The sequence below is a fragment of the Gossypium hirsutum genome, chromosome A11 (genome assembly GCF_007990345.1).
Source record: "Gossypium hirsutum isolate 1008001.06 chromosome A11, Gossypium_hirsutum_v2.1, whole genome shotgun sequence".
Classification (NCBI taxonomy): Eukaryota; Viridiplantae; Streptophyta; class Magnoliopsida; order Malvales; family Malvaceae; genus Gossypium; species Gossypium hirsutum.
Window position 1 is genome coordinate 100704414 of NC_053434.1, and position 19014 is coordinate 100723427.

Below are 19014 nucleotides of genomic sequence, written 5' to 3' on the forward strand. Positions count from 1 at the left end.
GCACAGCCAGTTCGTTAGCTTACTGCGTCAGTGGTTGTCAAGCCCAAGAGACAAAATGGCGTGGCATTCGCCATTGAGAAGTGATGATCTAATGTAAGACGGTCCTACAAAAGCGACAATTGGCTAGAGTCAAGTTCATCTAAATCGTAAGTCTAAAATCTAAGTGAGCTGGTGGTCGTAGGCATCCTCTTCCACTATAACTGGCTTATTCTATTCGAGAATGATCACCTAAAAGCCTAGGATTGAACCCTAAGAGGATCGAGATAACCGGAGGCTGAAATCTCTCCATAAGAAAACTCTTTTTTTTCTCAACTCTGTTTATCTTTACAATTTTAATTTCAATTTATGCAATTTCAATTCAATCAGACCTTTAATTCTGTTTTTTTCTATTTTTTTCTAAGTACACAGGTTTTCTTGGGCACGACTTTGCCTGGAATCTCAAGGAACAGGAATTTGTGCAAATCCAGTCCTTGAGGATTTGACCCTACTTCCCTTATACTATTTTTTTGCTATTTTTTAGGGATAGGATATTTTTTGTGCTCTCAACGACGCATCAGGATATATTCTCATATATATTGATTTATTTACATTAAAAACAACATAGTAAACATTTAATTTAAATAATATTATAACGATTATAGTCCATACGAACTTATCAGACTAAATTGCAACAACAATTAAATATAGAGGTTATTTGGTTATTTTCTCTTCTCCTTGATTTTCCACTCGTTCTTAATTTAAAATAACAATTTTATTCAATTCAATAATTCTAACAGAAAAATCAATTCATTTTATGCAATTAAGTCCTTTTTGACATTTTTACAAAATTGCCTCCAACATTTTACTTTTATACAGTTTAATCCCTAAGCCCAAAACATGTAAATTAACCATTTTTATTCAATTTCAATTTTAGCTGAATTGTTTGGAACCTATTACAGCCCATATTTACCGTTATTTTACAACAAGTCCTTATACTTTTTCTAATTTCACATTTTAGTCCTTAAACACTAAAATTACCGAAAAGTTACTTTACAAAATAGTCCTATCTAGCAACCAAGCTTAAGATTCTACCATAAACTTTCAAAAACATCTCAAATTCATTCATAATAAAATTCTAAATATTTAACAATTTAACAACTTAATCCCGATTAGCTAAATTAAACTACAACAATTTCAAAAACGTAAAAAATACTAAAAATGGGTCTCAAGAGCATACACATGTATGGGAAGCAAAACCCGAAGCTCCAAGCTCCCAACAATGGCGTTTTGGTCGAAGAAAGGAAATAAATTAAGAAGATGGCTTTATGTTTCATATTTTAACCTTTCTACTTTATTTTAATAATAAAAAAAACATATAAATTAAGAGTAAATTTAAGCCCAAACCGTCACACTAATTTAAGAATGAATAATTTACCAATTAAGGCCATCCAATCATGTTTCCTTGATAAATTAACACCTTTAAATTAATAGTGATTGAATTTTTCAACTATTACGATTTAGTCCTTTTCGCTTAATTAACTACCTAAATATTAAAATTTCTTATCCAAAATTTAATACGACCTTAATAACACTCCGTAAATATTTAATAAAATATTTACGGGTCAGTTTATAGAAATGAGGTCCCTATACCTCATTTTCTAAAATCATTTAACTTTAGGATCATATCACTTGAACCTAATTGTTCATGCAAATAGCATAAATTTCCAATTCAAAATTTATTTTAATATCAAATCTGATTCGTAAATATTAAATAATAACATTTACAAATTTACTCGACGGATTTATGGTCCCGAAATCACTATTTTTGACACCATTGGAAAATAGGCTGTTACAATAAGAATGTTACAACCAACTTGAGAAAAAAAAAACATTATGTTAGTATGGTTTTGTGGTTTGAGCCGTATTTATTTTAGAAGGAGAAAGTAAAACAACCAAATGTAGTCAAGTCGTAGAAGTTGATGGGAAAAAGATATGATTCAAGTATTTGGAGGAACATTTGGAATTGACAACAAATATACAAGGGTGCAATTTGCAAGAGAAGTAAATTGGTATGAATCTAAAATGGAATGTATTAGTAGAGTGAAAAGAAAATTAAGAAGTTGAAAAATTGAAGGGGTAGAAAAATAGAAAGATGAGAAATATAATATTTTTTATAGGTGTGTTGGATAAGAAAAATAAAAAAAATTGAATGAAAAAGTAATTTTCTTTTCATCATTTACTTATTAAAGTTAGAAAATGAAATGAAATAAAATAGAACATTTAAAAAATACATAATTTTAAAATACCATATATTTCGTTCTTATTTTCTCTTCTATTATCATTACAATTTGAAAGAATTGATTTTTGTGGTTCAGGATGTAACATGGACATGAAAAATATAAAAAATATATTTTCTTCCTACATCTCTATTCTTTCCTTTCATCCCTCTGTACTTTAAATTATTATTTTTTGAATAATCTCGTTAGAGGTTCTAATTATAAATGATTTTTTTGACATAACGCTTAAAACTATTTATAGTCTATCCTCAACCCATAAATAGAATAATAACGCGCTTTAGTGCACTCGAACCCACGTCTTCCTGCATTGGCAACAATGCCCATACCAATCGAGATAATACTCAATTGAAAAATACTTATTTTTTTAAATGTTGAGAAAGCTAAATCTATATTCTTAATTTATTGATATTTAATTTATTAACATTGGTTGGTAAGATTAATTTAAATTTAATTAGAGTTACTTTAGATTAGTTTAGGTGGATTGATATTTAACTTGATAAAAAAGATTGTATTAATGTATATTTGTTAAAATTATGTTAGTTTAAGACTACTAAAAAGTAAGATTGATTTGGGTTTCACCTTTTAGGTTGTAATAAAATTAAATTATGTCCACAATTAAATTTATTTGATTTAAAATTTTTAATTTTTTACAAATTTAATAATTTTATACGAATTTTTTATATAATATATATTTATAAATTTTAGATTTATATGTTTTATAATTTACAATATTTCATATAATTTTTTTAATTAAGTAATGAAATGATAAAATTAAAGTATTATATCATCATCTCGATATTGTAAAAATTAATTAATCAGAGTAAAAAAAAGTTTTTGTACCAAATTAAAAGAAATTATTAAATTTAAGTAGTAAATATTGCTCTTCCCTCCATATAATGTCTAAAATATTTTTAGTTCGACTGATTTAGGGTTAAGACCTAAATTTTCACTACTCTACCACGTGGTTCCACCGTTGATAGGGGATTTGTTATTTCCGCCTCAAAATTTTACTAGGAACAAAGCTTATCTAGGGTAACAATTCGTCTATAAAATAATCGGTCCAATCGAGCCCTTGAACTCAATATCCACGATTTTTATAAAAAAAAAAACCTCTAGATCTCAAAAGAGGTCCTCCTCACTGCCTTGAGTTGTTATTTCTGGAAACGTGAAATAACTGCGACAAAGATGGTGCCGGTGAGATTTCCTTCGGTGAGTTTCAGTAGAAAAAGCTTTGGCCCTTGGCCTATGATTGAAAAGCGAACCAAAACAATCTACGATCTCGACTCCTCTTGCCCGAATTCCATTTCTCCGTTGTGGTTGTGCCTTGAGTTGTGACTCCATAGTTCACCCTGGCAAAAACAAGCTCGTCTCTTCTGGTGATGAGAGGGTGTGGGTGTGCGAGTAGGCCAGGGACCTCAGCTGCAGTCACTTGCGATGCCCACATCCACTCTGCTAATCATCAGGCTCGTCGCTACCATCTTGTCCTTGTCGACCCTTTTCTTAATGCTAGTAATTGTCAACCAGATGAAGTGATAGGTTCTGGGTCGTTGCCCAGTCCTACTCTTAATCCCTAAACTCACCATGGAAACTAATCATGTCAAAACTGTGCTTAGTTTGGGTTGTTGTTGTTGTGGAATAAGGGGGTGGTTTGTGTTTCTAGATTTGTTACTCAAACCACCAACCATTCACGAAACGAAGAGGGAGCACTCGTGAAAGGGGAGGGGGGTATTTGTTGATGAAAATAAAAATGTTGCAAAGAATAAAGAAATCAAACTTCTACCTTTCATATTCCTTTAATATACCATTTTCGGAATGGATTCTTTAACATATTATATATATACACACAAGTGCTTCTTGGATGAATATTTCTGGGATTTTGAAGATTTCGTTAATGGAGATCTGAATTATAGATATTTGGATTTGAGTTAGTGGTAAGTTATGAAACCTTTCGGGTTTTAATGGACAAGTACCATTTGGGTCTTTCATGGGACTAGGAGTTCTATGTTTTGAACTCTTAGCAGCCTCCATTATCAAAAAGAAATGAAGTCTTTCAAAAAGTTGGATCATGAATCTCTTGATTATCTAATCCATACCCTTCTCTTAGATTCTCAATCAAACCACCCTTCTCACCAGCTTCCTTCTCTAAGATTCTCAATCAAACCACCCTTCTCACCAGCTTCGTCCTCTGTTATTTTCTTTTTTCCATTTGTTTTCATAAGCAAACACACAAACGCTTCTTTGCAATCTATCACTGTCGTTGGATTCCAATCAGGTCTTATGTTTTTCCTTTTTCAAGTGTTTCTTAGTCACCACGGCCTTTGAATGTACAACTTGATTTTTGGATGAATATCTGCAGACTTTAGTGTGTTACTGTCAATATTTTTTTAAGCGAGAAGATATTTACATGTATTTTGAGTAATGTTGGAAAAATTTTGCTACTAATTTATAAAATATTTTTAATTAATAAGATTAAACATACAAATTTATGGTGGTTATATATATATATATAATAGCCTCCTTAAACTGATAATGAACAAATCATTATATTTGATCCTAGTCAAAAGTCCGATATAGATATATCCTTTTACCAACAATTGTTTAGAAAGTAGAAATTATGATAAAGAGTCTAAATTACAAATTTAGTATAGTGAAATGGGGAAATTCAGAGTTATGGTTTTACATATATTGGCTCACATGCCCTCGCCCAGCCTTTATGCGTTGGTGCTTTTGAATTCACACCCGTGCCTGACTTGAAACTTGAGCATGCCCCTATTCCTCCACAAACGAGGCTATCAACTTCACCTCTTCTCTCGGAGTTCTCTTCAATCCCTCCGAAGATACAGCCAGAAAAGCAAAACCATTAAATCCCACATCACAGCAGGAAGAAACAAACAGAAATGGCCAGACAGCAACAGGTCAGACTTTTGACCACCCGAAAATTTATACAAAACAGATGTGACCCAAGGGGAGAGAGAGAGAGAGAGAGAGAGAGAGAGAGGTCTGGGTAGGTAAGATCTCTTTCATGCAAAGATCAATGAGATTCGATTAGGACTGGAACTACCTGCAGGCAACTTGCCCATTCTTTTTTCCATTTATGAATAACCTAATGCTAATTATTCATGTCAAATAAAGAGCTAGCAATTTTGCTTGTTTTACATTAATATAAATTTATTTATTTTCTATGACTGCTGTTCAATACAGGGTCTAGTTAAGGCCGTAAAAGCTGACTTTGCAAAAATACCAGAGGAAGAAATAGGCATCGGGGCAAGGCTACTATCTGTGGAAAGTTCACTCAAAGAGCTGAAGAGTGTGATTTGGGATTTAAAAGCAAAGGCAGATTTGGTTGATGACTTGGTGAACCTGGTCATTAAAGCAGTAATTGATAAGGATCTCAACCATATTGACCAGCCAACCATGGCCTTGATGGACGAAGCTACAAAGGCCTTCACTGAAGTACCGAACGAGGCTCAATCTCGCGGGAGCCGCCGCACTGCTGCCAGAAATGACGGAAGGCATCAGGGCAGTTCTAGGGACATTGCAAGAGAGGAAATAGGCATCGAGGTGAGGCTACTATCTGTGGAGAGTTCACTCGAAGAGCTGAAGAGAATGATTTGGGATTTAAAAGCAAAGGCAAAACTGGTTGAAGACTTGGTGAACCTGGTCATTAAAGCAGTAATTGATAATGATTTCAACATTGAACAGGCAACCATGGTCATGATAGACGAAGGTACAGGGGCCTTCACCGAAGCGCTGAACGAGAGCCGCCCTGTTGTTGGCGGAAGTGGTGGAGGTCATGAGGACAGTTCTAGCAAGCACAATTAATTTTGTGATACTTTGTTTTGTTTTACGTTTTCTGAAGTTTGTGAAAAAATCGAAGTGCCATGATTGAGAGGGATTAATGGATGAGTCCCTTAATGAAATCATAATTAAGAATATCTAATAAGTTTCAATGTATTGATCCAACAATCAAAATTTTACTGTGAATAGCATACCAAAAACCAACCTACAGAATCCAAAAGTAAAGCCCAATAGAAATTGAAACTACATAACCGTGTTCCTAGCAACTCAACACTAACATATTTGAATTTATATCTTTACCTAAAATATATGAGTCCTATTGATGGTATTCATGAATACCTCGAAATATAATTCTCAAAATTTACTCCTTTTATTAAATCTAAACACACACAATCTAACATGAACATTTCTTTTTAAAATATTTAATTTTAGTATATACGCTGTTTCACTCTTTGGTCTAAATTTTAAGTCTAGCGGGCCTGCCAAAGGTCAACCATCTAACGCCAGCATAATTTGTCTATAAATATAGTTCTGGGTCGCGAAGTTTGCAACCATTTATCATCGTGGCAGTTTTTCTTTCACAGGCTTCTTCAGTATGTTTTTACTCTCAATCCTTCCCCTGAGAAATAAATTGAAGGAGTTTTAGTATCAAATATTGCAAGAAAAAGAAAGTGAAAGATCTGGGAGCTTTTAATTTTTCTATCATTTTATTTGTTTATTTATTTTAGCTATGTATCTCCTCTCCTTTTTCCCTCTGTATCCTACATTGATGAAGCTTTGGTTTCTGCAGGTGACAAGGCAAAACTGTTTCCGCTTTACTGTCTCTATTCTTAATATTTCAAATTGTTGTTTGAATGATGTGAAGGCAGGGCTTGGACCAAAATCCTTAAAACTTGGACAAATTACATAAGCATGTCTCCTATATTATCTATTTGACTGTATAATCTCCTTAATCTTCTCTTGTACTCGCAGGCTTCTTCGTATACTTTGTAGGTTTAATTGTTTATCTAATTGTTATTTCTTTAATTGGTGTTGTTATGGTGTTTTCCATTACCGACCCGTAACTTGGCTGAGATCGACTCGATCCAGTAGTAATAGCCTATATAGTTTGCTAACATAAGTTTGCATCATTATGCAAGTGAACCAATATTTAGGAAATTCGTGTTATTCTTAGAATAAAATACGTTTTAACTTGCATGATGCCTACTTAAGACGTCACATAAAAAAATCTTATGAAAATGAGTCTCCTTGGAAAGTATATGTACAAAAACATTCAACAGATTTATTTTTCTTTATTCTGATTATTTATAAAATTAGATATTACATTTTCGTTTTAACTAAACAATGTAAACTTCAAAAAGTTAAAAAGCTGTTAATTGAAGAATTAAATGTTTGATAAGCAATCTTATTAATAACTTAAAACTTCATTTTTAGACAAAAAAGGAACTAGGATGAAGATTGTAACGGATTTTCTTTTTTCAATATGCATGGAACTACAGAGGAGAAAAAAGAAGAGGACAAACATGAATAAATAGAAGTACATTTAAAACTATGCTTAGCGGTGATGAGTTCATCATATGTTTATAAGCACATCATATTTAATACCAAATTAATTGAATTTAATGGAACAGTAACGATGGATAAAAATGAAGTCGAGTAAATAAAAGTGATTCTTTGATTCAATATTTTGTATGTTTTGTCTATGAAAAAGAAGAGAGATGGCATTAGATTTGTCGTACTTTTGGAAATAATTTCTTGACTTTTTGACTGGTGATATAGGCCTTGCTTGTCGTTCGACTTTGCCATATTCGGACTACCATTAATCCATTTACTGGCGATCCTTGAAGACCGTGGTTCACGCGGAATCTCTTTGCCTTGCCCCACACGCTTATGCTCCTTTGAAATTTCAAAACGTCGGTGATGGCCATGTACACCTGGGTCCACCCCTATTCTTTCCATTTTCGTATTTCCCACCATCTTCCGTCGGGGATCTAAGAAGACGCCCGAAAACGCGTATTCGTCATCCACTACCATATTCTTATTGTGGAGTGACGGATGGGATGACCTATTATTTTAGATTTTTTTAAAAGGTTAATATAATATTTCATACTTTGATTTCGCTCCCTTATTCAATTTTGTACCTGGTTTTTTATTCTATTTTCGTATTTTCACACCATCTTCTGTCGGCTGTCCAAGAAGGCATGTCAAATTGCGTATTTGTCATCCATTACCATGAAGTTGAGGTGTTCATAGGCCGGGCCGGGTCGAGTTCGGGTCGGGCTTAACTAAAAAATTATGTTTATTTATTGGGATCGGGCCAGGCCGGGTCCAATAAATAGGCTTAAAATTTTGTTCAAGTCCGACCCGGATAAAAATATTAAAATTTGGGCTCGGCTCAGCCCGGCCGTATTAATTTTTTATATTATTTTTAAATATATATAATACATCAAAAATACAAAAAAATATCAAAATAAATATTTCCCAACAAATTAAAAATAAATTTTAAAAAATATGTAGACTTAAATAACACTAAGATAAATACAACTTAACAAGCAAATGCTTCTAAAATAATAAAAAAATTAACAAATGCCTTTAAAATAATAAGAAAATTAACAATAAAATAAATTTTATACAATATCCAAACAATAACAATAAAATAATAGCAATATAATAGTAAAATGATAGTAAAATAGGCAGAAAACAACAAGAAAATAACATTCAAAAATAAAAAAAAATGCAGATTTTTTTATCCTTTAGTGATTCGGGCCGGGCCCGAGCTAAAAATACCTTATCAGAGGTCAGACCTATTTTTTAAATGGGCTTTATTTTTTTGTCTAAGCCCATTTTTCGAGCCTATATTTTGCCCAAACCCTCTCACATTTCGAGCGGGTCTTTGGGCCGAGCCGGGTAACCCGGCCCATGCACACCTCTACCATGAAGGGGATGACCTATTATTTTGGGTTTTTTAAAGGTTAAGATAACATTTCATACTTGACTTTACTTTCATATTTAATTTCATACCTGGTTTTCTTATTTCATTTCGTATTTTCGCACCATTTTCCGTCAGCGGTCCAAGAAGGGGTGCAAAACGCATATTCGTCATTCACTAACATATTCTTTTTTGCAGAATGACGAAGGAGATGACCTATTATTTTGGGTATTTTTAAAGTTAATATAACATTTCATACTTTGACTTGGTTCCCGTATTCAATTTCATACCTAGTTTTTTTATTCCATTTTCGCATTTTCGCACCATCTTCCGTCATCCAAAATGCGTATTCGATAAGTTTATTCTCATTAAACTTTAATCCTTTAATTTGTCATTTCGCTACTGAATTAATATTATTGAGTGAAGTAAAACTACACTCAACCAAAAACTTTTATAAATAATATCTATTTAACTAACAAATGTGAAGTACAATTACATATTTCATGAATTATAAACAAACATAAAAAAAAAAATATCCATTCAGATTAAAACCCGTAACAACAAATACTAAGTTAAAAGCAAAATAATTTTGAGAATTTTGAACAAATGAGTATCTACCATTAATAATACTTACCGAATTTATAAATAAGGTTTTTACTGTATTAAAAGATGAAATGATATTTGATACACTAGTAAAGTTTTTAGATTCTATAAGTAAGATCAAGAGCTTGACATGTGTTATATAGAAAGTGTAATCAAATATTAAAAAGAACATATAATAATTTTTTTAAATTATTTGTAAAATTTTAAAAAAATACACTACCAATATACTAAATTCTAACTATTTTGTTTCTAACTAAGTTTACTGACATTGAATAAAAGAAAGTTAAGATTTACTCCAAATTATTTTATTTGAAGGTTTTAATTTTGTTTTATATTAATGTTCAGACCTAAATAAACTTTTTTCACAAACAGAAAAGCTAAAACATATATTAAAATTTATTTTCAGAATTTTAATTTGGCATCTAAGTCTAAAATAACAAACTTTATTTTAATTCGAAATAAAAAGATTTCATTAATTTTTGTCTTAATAGAGTTCTTAAAAAGGATTAAACTCGGTTATTAGTCCCAATATTTTTTTAAAATTAGTCAATTTTAATTTTAACACTTTGTGAATTTTGAAAATTTATACAAAATCGAAGAAACAAACAGAAATGGCCAGACAGCAACTGGTCGGACTTTTGCCCACCCGAAAATTTATACAAAACCGATGTGGCCCAAGGGGAGAGAGAGAGAGAGAGAGAGAGGTGTGGGTAAGATCCCTTTCATGCAAAGGTCAATGAGATTCGATTAGGACTGGAATTACCTGCAGGCAACTTACCCATTCTTTTTTCCATTTATGAATAACCTAATGCTAATTATTCATGTCAATTATAGAGCTAGATTCATTTTTTTTTTTTTACGAATTGTTGTTGCTCAACCTCCAACTTGCTAGCAATTTTGCTTGTTTTACACTAATATAAATTTATTTATTTTCTGATTGCTGTTCAATACAGGGTTTAGTTAAGGCCGTAAAAGCTGACTTAGCAAGAATACCAAAGGAAGAAATAGGCATCGGGGCAAGGCTACTATCTGCGGAAAGTTCACTCAAAGAGCTGAAGAGTGTGATTTGGGATTTAAAAGCAAAGGCAGATTTGGTTGATGACTTGGTGAACCTGGTCATTAAAGCAGTAATTGATAAGGATCTCAACAATATTAACCAGCCAACCATGGTCTTGATAGACGAAGCTACAAAGACCTTAATTGAAGTGCCGAACGAGGCTCAATCTCGCGGGAGCCGCCGCGCTATTGCCAGAAATAACGGAGGGCATCAGGGTAGTTCTAGAGACGTTGCAAGAGAGGAAATAGGCATCGAGGCGAGCCCACTATCAGTGGAGAGTTCACTCGAAGAGCTGAAGAGAGTGATTTGGGATTTAAAGGCAAAGACAAAAATGGTTGATGACTTGGTGAACCTGGTCATTAAAGCAGCAATTGATAATGATCTCAACATTAAACAGGCAACCATGGTCATGATAGACGAAGCTACAGGGGCTTTCACCGAAGCGCTGAACAAAGATGGAAAGCAACTATTTCAAAATTATGGGTCCACTAATTTAAATGTGCATCCCAGCCCAAATTCACCTCTTATTCATCTATACAAACCTTATATATTAAGTTTTATTCTTTTGCCTATTAATACAGAACCCATGGATGATATGCTAAGCAAAGATAGGAATGTAGGACATTTTAAAATTTCAGAACGACGAACACCAAATTATTAGCATAATTTTGAAAATTTGAAATTGAGTTTGGTAATTCAAACATAGATTATTTTGTGTTTTGAAACCAATATAATGTAAACATAAAATTACAATTGAAATTAATATATTAATATAGTTACGATTACAACCGAATCATTACGGTGCACAAACAGATGAATTAATAATCGATTTATATCTAAATTTAAAATTGAATAAATTTAGATAAAACTTACACGTGATAAGACTTAAGCCCACATGTGATAGGGTTTAAACCAAAATAATATATATATATATATATATGAATTGATAACTTATACATATACAAAAACAACCATGCATAATGAATCTTAAACTTAGACACTTGAATACAACCTCAATCTTCATGTTACAATGTCGAGACTTATTTTTTATTTTTTATTTAATGAAAGTAATTTTTGCATATTAACTATGTTATGTAAATATATAATATAAGGTTGAATTTTAAGAGAACTAAAAAAATGTTATATAAATTATATTTCTTCATCAATTGTTTAAAAAAAAACTAGTAAATTGAATAATTTTCTTATATTGTAATTATTTTCATGCATAAATATATAAATATGTTCTTTATTGTCATTAAACTTTCATCCTTTATTGTGTCCATTCATTATTGAATTAATATTATTGAGTCAAGTAAAACTACACTCAACTAAAAATTCTATAAACAATAATATAAATAGATCACTATTACAAAGTTAATTTTCTCATTTATAAAATATTATAAATAAATAATATTTATTCCACTAACAAATGTATGGTACAATCATAAATTTTAAACATCAATCATACAGTAAATATGAAAAGTATAAAAAATATATCTATTCATGTATAAATTGGTAACAACAAATACTAGATTAAAAGAAAAAAAGAAGAGAAATTTGAATATATGAATATCTATAAATTATTTCAATATTAATAAGACTTGTTGAATTTATAAATAAGGTTTTTACTTGTATTAAAATATGGAATAATATTAGGTATACTATCAATGAATTTTTAGACTTCACAAGTAACGTCAAGGGGTTGACAAATGTTCTTTAGAAGGTATACTAAAATATTTAAAAAAAGAGACACATAGCATTTTTTAAAATTACTTGTAAAATTTAACAATTTTATTTTCTAACTAAGTTAACTGACATTAAATAAAAGAAGTTAAAGATTTACTCCAAATAGTTTTATTCCAAAGTTTTAATTTTCTTTTTTTATTAATGTTAAAGAACTAAATAAACTTTTTTGATAATCAGAAAAGCTAAAACATGTATTAAAATTTATGTTTCCATAATTTTAATCTGGCATCTAAATTAAAAAAGATAAAAATTTATTTTAATTTGAAATAAAAATTCATTAATTACTATTTTAATAGACGAGTTCTTAAAAAAAGGTTAAATTCTACTATTAGTCCTTTTACTTTTTAAAATTGGTCAATTTTTGTTTCTATACTTTACGAATTTTAAAATTTTAGTACTGCTCTAAACAGTTGCAATTAGATTTGTTTGTTTAAATACAATTACTAGTATGTACATTGCATACAGTTGTAGATTTAGTCCATATTCTCCAATTGGATCATTCTAAGTCTTTATTTTTTTTTTAATTTTGAAATTTCAATCTTGACGTAAATGGCAGTAGTTAATCCATTAATTAAATTTTTAGTGAGTAATATGCAGAAATAACAAGTTGATATGACATTAAACATATGAAAATGTATTTGCTGCATTAGATCGATTCTAGAAATACCAAAGCTTAACTTAATGATTTAATTGTTATCAGTTGCTAAGGATTGGAATTTTAATTTAAAGAATACAATGATTAAAATTGACCAAACTAGAGTGCAGGCAGTAATAGGCAGTAATAGCAGAATTTAACATGCTAGTAAAAAAGTTGGATAAACGATATACTTGGATGCCTTATAAATTGCTTGGTAGCCCGTTCACTTTCAGTTCAGTTTCTCACTTTCACTACAAGTCTGATACTTTTGGATACTTTCCATAGCAGTTTTTGCAGCCACTAATGGTAATTTACTTGTATTTGTAATTTTGTAGTTATATTCCTTATAGGCATTCCATTATTCTGAAAGTCTATTTGGATTTTGTTATCATTTCACCGGATATTTGTGATTTCTTTTAGCCATGAGTAAGAATTGAGTTAATATAAACTTAGTCGTTTAATTTAAAAAAAAATTTAATTATTGCTTTTTAATTTTCAATGCAGGCAAGAGTGAGAGAGGAGGAAACATGGAACGAAGCAGAGCAAATGTCGGATGAAAGTTCACTGGAAGAACTGAAGAGGGTCCTTTCAGAGAGTAAAGCAAAGGCAAAAGTAGCTGATGACATGGCCAACGTGGTCATCAAAGCAGTAATTGATGATGATCTCAACATTGACCAGCGAGCCTTGGTGTTGATAGCCAAAGCTGCAAAAGCCTTATTAGCTGAAGTGTTGAACGAGGTTGAATCTGGATGGAGTCGCCTTGCTGCTGGCGGAAATGGTGGAGGGCATCAGTGCAGTACTACCTATCACAACTAATCGCTTATTTATGTATTTGGCTCATGTTAGTAACAAGTTCAGTTTTATTTCTTTTTGATACAATAGTAGAGGATAGAGTGCGAATTTGACCCGCGTCAAACACTCAGCTCCTTTAGTTTGGTTTTATTTTATATGTCTAAAAATATGAAATCTAAGTGGTTAGCATAGCATACGATCTCCCGTTAATTTGTTAGTACAAATCTCTTGTGAGAAAAATCTCGAATACACAAACAAAATTCGAATAGAAAATAAAGAAATAGGACAAGGCTCCAAGGCGTGTATCAAGCCACTATCTTTAAGGTTATATTCGCCCCACTTATATTCGGTGTGCAAAAGAGTTTCAAGCAAATTAACCTTAAGGATACAATGAAGCCAATGACTATTTGCGTTTTGCACTGACGAGAATAGTCCACTAAGCACTGAACAATATATAACAAGAAACTCAATTTCTACAAAGAATTTTTGCAGTAATTCTTTATAGAATAATCTAATAATATTAAAAGAATGAAGAAAGGATAGAAAGAATATTAGAACTTGTTGGATTCATTTCCAAATGAAATCTCATTCCTATTTATAAGAATTTTCATGTCTCTTCGTAGAGACATCTTTCGATAGGTGTTTTCCTAAATAAAAAGAAAAATATAATTAGATTATTTTATAAAGAATTACTGCAGAAATTCTTTGTAAAAATTGAGTTTCTTGTTATAAATTGCTCAGTGCTTAGTGGACTATTCTTGTCAGTGCAAAACTCAAATAGTCATTGGCTTCATTGTATCCTCAAGGTTAATTTGCTTGAAACTCTTTTGCACACCAAATATAAGTGGGGGTGAATATAACCTTAAAGATAGTGGCTTGATACAACATGCCTTGGAGCCTTATCCTATTTCTTCATTTTCTATTTGAGTTTTGTTCATATGTTCGAGATTTTCCTCGCCAGAGACTTGTACTAACAATTTTAAGGTTATATTTCATGATGGCTACCACAACATATGAAAGTGGAATACTAAGGGAGTTGGCTTCCAACTTTGTCAAACTTGATCGGTTTGATGGTGGCAGTTTCCGACGATGGCAGAAAAAGATGCATTTCTTATTGTCAACTTGATACAAGCGTTGGAGCCTTATCCTATTTCTTCATTTTCTGTTCGAGTTTCGTTCATATGTTCGAGATTTTCCTCACCAGATATTTGTAATAACAATTTTAAGGTTATATTTCATAATGGCCACCACAACACATAAAAGCGGAACACTAAGGAAGTTGGCTTCCAACTTTGTCAAACTTGATCGGTTTGATAGTGGCAATTTTCGACGATGGCAGAAAAAGATGCATTTTTTATTATCAACTTTGAAGATTGCTTATGTTTTGGATACTCTAAGACCTGAAGAGAATGAAAACGAATCTATTACTGCAACACCAGAAAAGTAAAAGGCATAGGCCGCATATTGAATGGTTTATCTGATGGTTTGTTCGGCACCTACCAAAACTAGGTTACCATTAAAGAATTATGGGACAAATTGGAGACAAGAGACATGACCAAAGATGCTACAAGTAAGAAATTTCTTGTCAGTCGTTTTAATAGTTATCAAATGGTTGATGGTCGTTCTGTCATGGAATAATTTCGTGATATTGAAAAAAATATTGAATCAATTTAACCAATATGATATGAAAATGGATTAAATGATTGTTGTATCCTCCATAATAGACAAACTTCCTCCATCTTGGAAAGACTTTAAAAGAAGTCTAAAACAATAGAAAGAGGAAATATCTCTTGAGGCTTTGGCTAACCATCTTCGTATTGAAGAAGAATATCGAAAGTAAAATCAGAGCCTAAATTTTGAAAATGCCAAAGTGCATGTTACGGAGGAAGTACAGACTGCGAAACCATTCAAGAGAAAGTTTAAAAAAATTGATAGAGCAGCTAAGTTAAAAAAGAAACAAAATGGCTCATGCTATCGTTATGGTAAGTTGAGACATTTCAAGCATAAATGTCGATTTTTAAAGAAGAAATCATCTTCTAATGCTGATAATAACAAAAAGGTCATTACAATGATATCTGAAATTAATATGACACAAGATGATAATGCATGGTAGATTGGTATTGGAGCAACCAAACATGTGTGCAAAGACAAAAGCATGTTCACAAAGTTCACACAGTGTGAAAATGATAATGTCTTGTATATGAGAAATTATTCCACCGCAAAAATTAAAGGTAAAGGGTCTTTTGAACTATAATTCACTTCGAGAAAGGTTTTAACCTTGAATGATGTATACTATGTACTAGAAGTTAGGAAAAATTTACTGTCTTGAAATTTGTTGAATAAGTTTGGTTTCAAACTTGTTTTTGAGGCAAATAAGTTTATTCTGTCTAAGGGAGGAATTTTTGTAGGGAAAGGGTATATGTATGAGAGCATGTTCAAACTCAATATTATTAATAAGAATAAAAATACTATTTCTGCTTATATGGTTGAATCTTCTTGTTTATGGCATTATAGATTAGGTTATTTGAATTATAGAAAATTGAAGGATATGCATAAGTTAGATTTAATTCCTGTTTTTAATAATAATATTGAAAAATGCAATACATGTATTGATAAACCATAATATATACATATTTTTACCCCATGCTTGGCATATTTATGGATGATTTTTCCTTGGTTTTATTGAATCCGATGCTCCTAATCCTTTAAATTCATGTTTTATACTCAGGAAAGCTTAGAGAGCAAAAACATCGAAAAATAGACCAAAAACAGACCAAATTGGCCTAAAACAGTGTTTCACACGCCTAAGCACTTTCACATGGGTGATACACACGCCCGTATGTGACACATGGGTAGACCACACGCCCGTGTGTAATGTTCGTGTCGACATTTATCGAAGTCAGAATCGCACACGGCCTGAGCACCTCCACACGAGCATGGCACACGGCCGTGTCCCTGTCGAGCCCAAGTCTAGTTCTACTCAGAAAAGGCTAATTTTGGGCTATTTTGGGCATTCGAAAGTCTATTTAAACATCATAGAGGAGGATTAGAGTGACACACAGAGAATTGGAAGTAGAAAATACTTAAGAACAACCATCAAAATCATCTTGGAAGCAAGGATCTACATCAAGACTGAAGATTTCCATCCAAATTCCTAGAAGTTCTTTAGTTTTCTTTATGTTTTGTTGTTTTCCATACTTTGAGATGTTTTCCATTAGTATGAACTAAACTCTCTAAATACCTAAGGGAGATGAAACCTATGACGAATCTTATTATTATTTGAATTATATGATAAAGACTTATTCTTATTCTTAATTGTGAGTTTTAAATTCTTGTTTTAATATTCCAGGGTATTAATTCAGGTTTTGATGTGCTTATTCAGTGGAGCAAAAGTCCCTGTTTACAAGTAGATCATTCATAATTAAGTGGAGTTGAATGCAATCCTAGAGATAGAACGAGATAAATCTACTGGATTAGAGTCAAATCTAATAAAGGAATCCATAGATCGAGTTAATGCGACAATAGGGTTTTAATTAGAAAGAGATTTCAATTAATCAACCTAGAGTCAGTTGTTCTTAGTCTCGAGAGAGATATTAACATAAATTGGGGATTTCTACTGATTAAGTTAAGTGAATAAATTGTCTAATTCAGAAGTAATAAGTGAAGTTTAGGTGGATTCTTCCTTAGGTATTGTCTTCTCCATCAGTTTTTCCTAAAGTATTTTTTCAAACTTTCATCTTTGTTGTAATTTTAGTTAATTAGATAATTAATTTTATTTTAAAAACACACTTTAATTATTAGGTTAGATAATAAAAAGATAGTAATTACTAGTACTTTTAGTCCTCGTGGATACGATATTTCCGGTCTCATCAGAACTATACTAATATTCGATATGTGCGCTTGCCTAGTCGAATTTATAGTTAGTTTCACGACCATCAATTTTTTAGCGCCATTGTCGGGGACTAAGATATTAGGAACGCTTAATTTTTATTACTTTAGCCATAATTTTTATTTTTTATTTAATTTTGTATTTATTTACTAAATTTTCTTTTTCTTACTTCTGACAGGTTTTTATAGTTTATGACTAGAAGAAACTCGTCAGGCGATAGTGAGATCGAGAGCACAGCTCGCAGAAACCGAAGAGAAATTAGGCGAAGCCTACAATACATAGAGGAAGGGCAAGAGAACGATATTCATACTACAAACGAGGAGATGGTTGATAATCAGAATAATCCGCTACCTCCTACGATTGTTGCAGACTCAGTAAATTAGAATCCTGCTCCTCGTACTATGTATGATTATGCTAAATCTACTTTAACAGGAACTGAATCGAGTATAGTTAGGCCTGCTATTGCAGCAAATAATTTTAACTGAAACCTAACACGATTCAAATGATACAACAGTTTGTTCAGTTTGATGGTTTGCAGGATGAGGATCCAAACACTCATTTAGCGAATTTTCTGGAACTCTGCGACACTTTTAAAATCAATGGCGTTTCTAACAATGCCATTCGCCTTCAGTTGTTTCCTTTTTCATTGAGAAATAAGGATAAATAGTGGTTGAACTCGTTACAACGCGGGTTAATCACCACTTGGGAACAAATGACCGAGAAATTTTTGCTTAAATATCTTCCACCGGCTAAAACTGTTAAACTAAGGAATGATATTTCTTCTTTTGTGCAGATGGATTTAGAAACACTCTATGATGCATGGGAGAGGTACAATGCTCTGTTGAGAAGGTGCCCTCACCATGGGTTACCACTTTGGCTACAAGGTTCAAACTTTTCACAACGGTCTGAATCCCTCGACTAGACAGATGATTGACACAGCTGCTGGTGGAACTATTAATAATAAGACACCTGAAGAGGCTTATGAGTTTATAAAAAAATGTCATTGAATAATTATCAGTGGCAAGTTATGAGGACAAAGCCGACGAAAGTGGTCGGCATTTTTAACGTTGATTCGGTTACTATGCTCTCTAATCAGGTAGAACTTTTGAATAGAAAAATTGATGGTTTACTTAGTTCTTCGCAGGTTCATCCAGTAATGTAGTGCGATGCAAGTGGAGGTGGAACGAGTAATTCAGAATACCCACCCTATGGCCATAACATGGAGAACGAGCAAATGAATTATAGGGGTAATAATCTTCAACCTTAGAATAATCCTTATTGTAACAC

The 19014-nt window shown here is 31.9% G+C and overlaps 1 protein-coding gene and 1 non-coding gene across 9 annotated transcripts; one reads left to right on the forward strand and one right to left on the reverse strand.

Annotated features, from left to right (window-relative positions):
- The first annotated feature begins 3164 nt into the window (after nt 1–3164).
- On the forward strand, nt 3165–8250 carry LOC107902342 (uncharacterized). Of its 8 annotated transcripts, XR_005905148.1 has the most exons (4): nt 3334–3485; nt 5478–6667; nt 6865–7063; nt 7854–8250. XR_005905148.1 is itself a non-coding variant. In XM_016828553.2 (2 exons), the coding sequence occupies exons 1-2, from the start codon at nt 5174–5176 to the stop codon at nt 6096–6098; spliced, it is 639 nt and encodes a 212-aa protein (XP_016684042.1). In that variant the 5' UTR covers nt 3332–5173; the 3' UTR covers nt 6099–8202. The 8 variants fall into 8 exon arrangements, 2 of the variants coding, with proteins under 2 accessions (XP_016684042.1, XP_016684035.1); XR_005905146.1 differs by having other exon boundaries at nt 5478–7063; XR_005905145.1 differs by lacking the exon at nt 6865–7063 and having other exon boundaries at nt 5478–6864.
- Nucleotides 8251–18487: 10237 nt separating this feature from the next.
- On the reverse strand, nt 18488–18594 carry LOC121210298 (small nucleolar RNA R71). The gene has a single exon (XR_005905412.1). It is a non-coding gene; the product is annotated as a small nucleolar RNA R71 (small nucleolar RNA).
- Between the last annotated feature and the right edge of the window lie 420 nt (nt 18595–19014).